Here is a 6,675-nt window from a genome sequence, read left to right on the forward strand (position 1 = left end):
CCTCCCAAAGACACACGCACGGTTTGAATTAAGCATCAGTCTTTGGTGCGTTGCCTAACACTGGGAAATTCAAAACTTTAACAAATGCGAGCTTTCATTCACACTGCAGACGAAATGGTTCTCAAATAAAAGACCTAAAGATGCGATAAATATTATTTGCTATAATTTTACAAAGTTTATAAATTGAAGGGGGAAAAAAACTCAACAATGTGGGTGTGTCTGGGCTCTATCGCGTTGGGGCGTTGATATTTCCGGTAGCTTCTTAAGGCACCAAAAAGAAGTTTGTTGTCTTCCGTGTTTACCTGGGGGAAGTTAGCGAAAAATGGCGTCCGTCGCTTAATACCATAACTTTACTGTGATCTAAATGATGGCTGCAGTTTAAACTGGTGCAAAGAACGAAAGAAATAAGCTGTGGAGACAGGACAACTCAACTTTAGTGAAATAAAGCGCGCCGAAAGTTTTATTTTTCCACTCGACACGCACAGCTGTCTTTTTCTTTTCTACAATGGGATGTTGCAGCAGCACGGAGGTAGGTTGAGCCAAAATGGAAAGAATCGATCGATAGGCGCAACATCTGAACAGTAGCGCACGTCTGATGTTGTGTGTGTGTAACAATTCACGTCACTTTTCAGACAAAGGCGGCTTGTTTAGCCAGCACAGCCACAACAACGGGATCGTGCAAACCACCATTGGGCTTGACACTGCCCCGCTCACCCAAAACTAAAATAATCGATCGCAAGTATATATCTGTTCATGTCTTGGCAGAGTAAACGTGACTGGAGCCCGTTGAAGGATCGCAGTTGTACGGATATCCCATGGCTCATCATCTTCATGCTCTTCTGCCTTGGAATGGTAAGTGTACCATTGAAAAGTTGCTTGGTAGACATGTTGTTGGATTTTTGCAATGTTTATATTGTTGTGACCTCACAAAACATATCATTGCGATCGACATTAACATTCTAAAACAGACAAGAGGAAACTCAAGACTGCTTAATCATGTAGAAATCCAAACAGTTTTGCAGTGCAACAGGTGCTGTTGTCATTGCCTTTGATGTCTTTATAAGACATGCAGTTGATTAAGAGCAAAGGTCAAAGGTCAGCATTGTTGCACATGACCAAACCATAGAGTTTGTGGCGAAAAAGTAGCAGACGAAACAATTTACTCAAATAAATGAACAACAATAGCTTTGCAATCATCCACGTTCTCCTGCAGGCACACTTAGGATGTTGGAAAAAAAATCCCCTTTTGTTAACATTCCATTATTTGTGTCATGCAGCTTTGTATATGTGGCTTCACAATCGCCACGGGAGCTGCCTCGCGACTTATATCGGGATATGACAGCTACGGTAATGTTTGTGGTCACAACAACACCAAGATCCAGGGCATTGAGCTTAGCGGCCGGAACATGCTGGAAAACAAGTGAGTCGCTTGCAGCGCATGCATCTATCTCTGTACTATATTTTTCAAGCCCAACCTGCACATCATCATTTTCTGGGCTCCAAAGGTAGCCTTGAAAGTGCTTCGAATAACACCTACAGTTGAAACAGGTTGAACATTATTCATGCTGGGATGGTGCTCAACTTCCACTGGGAAGTTCAAATATAGCCACCCCTCCCATTATAGGAAGTAATGGAATGGAATGTTTTTTTAAGACAATGACGCTCTTCAACATTCTTAATTGTCATGCTAGCGTAAAAAGAAGTTAGCTGGTGGATATTAAAACTTCAAAGCAACACTGTGTGCTTAGAAAAGCATGAATTCCAATAATGGTCTGGCAAAATATTGAATCATTCCTGATTTTAAATCAGCCCTCGGGACATCGTGCTTACTTGTGTGTTCTTGCTTACTACATTCCTCACATATCTGAATGAAAGAACATATATTGAATGTTTTTTTTGTTTTTTTTTTTTACCTTCTGAGAAATTAGGTTGTGACCTTACACTTAATTTCTATAAAAGTTCTAGTAGCATTCAGCCTACATGGCCAGTATTACTCAAAGAATGGCGCATGCTTTATTGATGCTTGATTTTTTTCCAGCCAGCCTTTTCTGGTACAAAGAGACAACTGTGCAGCGGGGCGGCTAATGTCACCGTTTTTTTTATTTTCTTCCTTCACTAAAAGTCCAGTCTTGCATTCTAATGGCCTCATGGGCAACTGTGTGTTTATTTGATGTATTATACGAAACTAAACAAAAACTAGATGACGTAGCATGTCATTGACATTTGTGTTTGTCTCTGTCAGGTATGTATTCTTTCTGGACCCATGCAACATCGACATCATAAACAGGAAGATGAAGAGTGTGGCTTTGTGCGTCTCCAAATGTCCTGCCGCTGAACTGAACACCTATAATGATTTAAAGCAGTTTGCGCTCACTAATGGTGAGAAAAGGATCACAAAAATGTGTGGTGCTTGAATTTCTAATTCAAGTGCAGCCAAAAACGACCGTAATTCTGCTAACTGCATTTATGCTGTCTTCAAGCTTGACAATTATTTCCATAATTAATTTTTACTCCGTAATTAATCTTTCTCTTCAAAGGATCTGCGCTCTGCACCTATGATATCAGTCCAGCAAGATACACGGGCCACACTGATCGATTAACCAAATGTCCCAAGCTCCCAGTTCCAGCAAGGTAAAGAATGTTTAAAAGTTTTCTTCGCAATCAGCGCGCTTACACCAAATTTTCAATTGGGCCCTTTCTTTGCCTCAGTAAATCAGTGCCACTGTTCCGCCGATGCATACCAGCGGATGTCGGCTGCTACGCGGAATTGGCCCTCTCCTTTTTCACATTCATCAGTGACAACAATGTTTTTCGCCGAGTCGTCGCTGGAGTAATGGCCAGCAAGGACATCATTGTGGGACTTTGTGTGCTGTCCTTAGGTGAAGTCTCATTTGTCTCACAATGCACACATGACTGAGTACAAACATAATCCGTTCTTCAAAACAACTGTTTGCAAATTCAGCCACGGTGTCCAAGCTTTCCATTATTTGAATTATGAAGAAACCTTTTGTTTTGTTTGATGCAGTTCTTTCTCTGATCATGATGATCGTCATCCGTTACATCTCCAAAGTGCTGATGTGGATTCTCACTATTCTGGTGGTCATTGGAACTATTGGTAACTCATCACATGCTGTCGTGTTGTATTATTAAAAATAAAAAAAAGTGTAGGTGGCTCAAATACAGTGTAATAGAAAAGCGGGCGTGCAACTATTTTGCAGGAGCGACAGGCGTCCTCTGGTGGCTGTATGTGGACCACAGGAACGCCCTCAAGAACAACACCGCCTCTGTCTTTGGCAAAGAAGTGGCGGCCGATAATGTCAAGGCGCTCCTCGTGTATGCCATCTGCGCCACTGTTTTCACGGTATGTCGGAACACATTTGTTGATGTTTTCAAACACACGAGGTTTCAAAGAATGAAAGCCTCAGAACACAAGATGCAAAGTTGTCATGAGATAAAATCTAAGGCTTTTGGAAACCACTTTCTGTCCTCCAGGTGGTTCTCCTGCTGATCATGGTCTTCTTGAGGAAGCGCGTGGCCCTCACCATTTCTCTGTTCCACGTGGCTGGAAAAGTGTTCATACACATTCCCCTGCTGGTCCTGCAGCCTTTCTGGACCTTCCTCTGCCTTATGCTCTTCTGGGTCTATTGGCTGGCCGTGTTTCTCCTCCTTGGACTTGCAGGTTGAATGCACTGTCCTTCTGGTTTCAGAGCATAAAAAAGCATTTATTTTGCATGTGTTACGGTCCATTTTATTTCGTTGCTAAATAAGTTGATGGTAAGGTCATTTCCAACTTCCAGGAAGTTTCTTTTGTGACATTTTGTCCTGATCTCATGGCGCAACTTAACTCCCACATCCGGAAACTTGTGCCAGTCTCGTGGTGTGGGAGGACAAAGTCAAAGAGCCATTTCTCTCCTCGTCTCCCACTTCTCTTTTCGGCTGTGCAGTTGACTCATAATTATTCTGAGCAAAGTTTAGCCGCTAAGCTGTGCGAGTCAACTCTGTACGACATAATTCATGTGCTTACAGTACTTTCATAGTTAAACCAGAGTGAAAATGATGAGGATGAATGATGTAATCCAACGTGTGCATCATTTCTTTCCTCTGCAGGAAACCCGGTGAAGAACAACTCTACAAATATGGTGGAGTATCCCATGAATGGACCCGCTCAGTACTTAGTCTGGTATCACGCAGTGGGTCTCATTTGGATCAGCGAGTTCATCCTCGCCTTTCAGCAGATGACCATCGCCGGTGCTGTGGTCACCTACTACTTCACGCGGTAAAGACAAGTCAGAGTCTGGTAGAGTTTAATTGTAGTGTACACAGTATCATACAAAGTTCTTGGGGACATTGTGAGATTGCTCATCTATAGCAAATGTATGAATTATAGATATTATTCATAAAAATAATAATTATGTGAAATTGTGGACTATTTTAACCATGCATATTCAATGAATTTAAATTTAATTGGAAATTGAGGTAATTAATTAATTAGTCATTGATCGAGGTGCCCCATCAATATTGTAGATTCTCCTTTCATTTTTTTTCTTTCTTTTTTTTCCCCTAGTTTTACTTTTATGAAATATTTTGGTTGAATGGATTCCACTGTAATATTTTTTACTGGATGCTATCCATATTTTCAAAGTTCCTCTTCTGCAGGAATAAATCTAACATGCCGGCCACTCCCATCCTGTCGGCAACGGTTCGTACCTTCCGTTACCATCTGGGTACTCTGGCCAAAGGCTCCTTCATCATCACTCTAGTCAAGATCCCTCGTCTCATTCTGACGTACATCCACAGTCAACTCAAGGGAAAAGTGAGCCTCCCTGGGAAAGATTTAACACATTTTAAACTCATGTAGTTACTTTGGTGACGATGACTATATTCTTTCCAGGAGAATGCGTGTGCTCGCTGCATGCTAAAAGCATGCGTGTGCTGCTTATGGTGTTTGGAGAAGTGTCTGGCATACTTGAATCAAGTAAGTGAGATCCAGTTAGGATTTGGGCCGGGTGAGATCATTCTCAGATTTCATGACTTGTGTGGTTGTATAGAATGCTTACACAGCCACAGCCATCAACAGCACCAGTTTCTGCACGTCAGCTCGTGATGCCTTTGTCATCCTGGTGGAGAATGCCGTGCGAGTAGCGACCATCAACACCGTGGGCGACTTTGTGCTCTTTTTGGGAAAGGTACTTAAGCCCTCAAATACATTATCTCACCAAAAATATGAACACCCCACATGTTTTTGTAAATCTTTCACAAAAGCAACAACAACTTGCTGCAATGTAGTAAGATTGTATAAGAGTGTATATTTACGATCCCCTAAAATAACTACACGCAACCATATGCGGCAACAACAGTGCCGCCACCCCGAAGTGAAAATGGGCTTATTTAGCCATTTTTCTTCCCACAGTCATGTGACTCGTAAGTAATAAAAGATAAACATATATAAAAATGTCAGGCATGTACTCACTTTTGTGAGTTCTCTGCATCCCTCAGAATTGATGTTGTTCCACCCTGACTAATTTTTGCATGATAGGTGCTCATCGTGGCCTGCACGGCATTTGCCGGCGTGCTGGCGTTGAACTACCAGCGCGAGTACACCGTGTGGGTCCTTCCCCTCATCATCGTTTGCGTGTTCGCCTACATGGTGGCCCACTGTTTCCTCTCGGTGTTCGAGAACGTAGTGGACGTTCTCTTCCTTTGCTTTGCCGTCGACAGCAAGTACAACGACGGCAGCGCCGGTCGGGAATACTTCATGGACAAAACTTTAATGGTACCAGTGCTTACATACTGTATTGATTTCACACTTGTCTTTTTTGTGCAAAGCCCCACTATATCATAGAAATCTGCTTTTTTGGGCAGGAATATATTGAGAACAGTAAGAAAAGTGGCCGTTACAAGCCTGAGGACGGAAGTGGACGTGAGATGAAGCCCATGGTGAGTTCAAATGTTAGCTGTGAAATGGTTGTGTGAGTTTATTCTAATGAATGAATTGACTTTTTTTTTTACTTTGCAGACATGAGAATGGGTGCTACATAGAAGCAAGAAATATATTAATAAGGCTGACAGAAGAGTCTTTGTTTTGTTCTATTTTGTTCTTGTGACTAAATTTTGGAGCTGTGTTCTAAGTTTTTCAAAATGAGGATGGGTGCTACATAGAAGCAAGAAATGTAGTAATAAGGCTGGCAGAAGAGTCTTTGTTTTGTTCTATTTTGTTCTTATGACACTACATTTTGGAGCGGTGTTCTAAGTTTTTCAAAATGCCTTTCTTAAACCCCAAATGCAGTTTTGATTCCGTTTTAAAACTCGCTGACAACCGTTTTAACATGGTTTAACATGTTTGGAAACTAAAAACAGTCGGTGTACTTTTTTCAGCTTTGTAATAACTGTTTGATTGTTTACTTGTTTTTGTATTTCAAATATAAAAAAAAAAAGATATCCTGTGTTGAGCTCTGTAATCTACAACCTTCTTCCTTAAAGTAAGCACCGCCATTCCTAAACAGCAGGGGGCAGAAATGCATCGAATTTAAATGAACAAGACATACTGTAGTTCATAAGGAAGGAATAAAAAGATACGATACGGAATTAATTAATTAATTACAATTTATAATTATATAAAATTAAATGTTTCCGCTTTTTGAGAAAATTGCCACCAAATTGCATCCCCACGATGAC

At 41.3% G+C, this 6,675-nt stretch overlaps 1 protein-coding gene across 1 annotated transcript; it reads left to right on the plus strand.

Annotated features, from left to right (window-relative positions):
- Nucleotides 1-269: 269 nt before the first annotated feature.
- Nucleotides 270-6,449, plus strand: slc44a1a (solute carrier family 44 member 1a). Its single transcript, XM_049719908.2, has 16 exons — nt 270-529; nt 766-852; nt 1,278-1,420; nt 2,243-2,379; nt 2,538-2,631; nt 2,710-2,879; nt 3,026-3,115; nt 3,219-3,361; nt 3,493-3,679; nt 4,108-4,276; nt 4,657-4,813; nt 4,892-4,975; nt 5,049-5,186; nt 5,537-5,773; nt 5,863-5,937; nt 6,017-6,449. The coding sequence occupies exons 1-16, from the start codon at nt 506-508 to the stop codon at nt 6,020-6,022; spliced, it is 1,941 nt and encodes a 646-aa protein (XP_049575865.1). The 5' UTR covers nt 270-505; the 3' UTR covers nt 6,023-6,449.
- The last annotated feature ends 226 nt before the right edge of the window (nt 6,450-6,675 follow it).

Source organism: Syngnathus scovelli, chromosome 5 (genome assembly GCF_024217435.2).
Source record: "Syngnathus scovelli strain Florida chromosome 5, RoL_Ssco_1.2, whole genome shotgun sequence".
In the NCBI taxonomy this organism is placed as follows: domain Eukaryota; kingdom Metazoa; phylum Chordata; class Actinopteri; order Syngnathiformes; family Syngnathidae; genus Syngnathus; species Syngnathus scovelli.

What these genes read in the sequence shown, in the direction of transcription:
- slc44a1a (XM_049719908.2), top strand. Translation starts at nt 506, where the DNA reads ATGGGATGTTGCAGCAGCACGGAG. An exon ending in GCAGTTTGCGCTCACTAATG is followed by an intron (nt 2,380 to 2,537) that starts GTGAGAAAAGGA and finishes TTCTCTTCAAAG; the next exon opens with GATCTGCGCTCTGCACCTAT. An exon ending in TCATGGACAAAACTTTAATG is followed by an intron (nt 5,774 to 5,862) that starts GTACCAGTGCTT and finishes TTTTTTGGGCAG; the next exon opens with GAATATATTGAGAACAGTAA.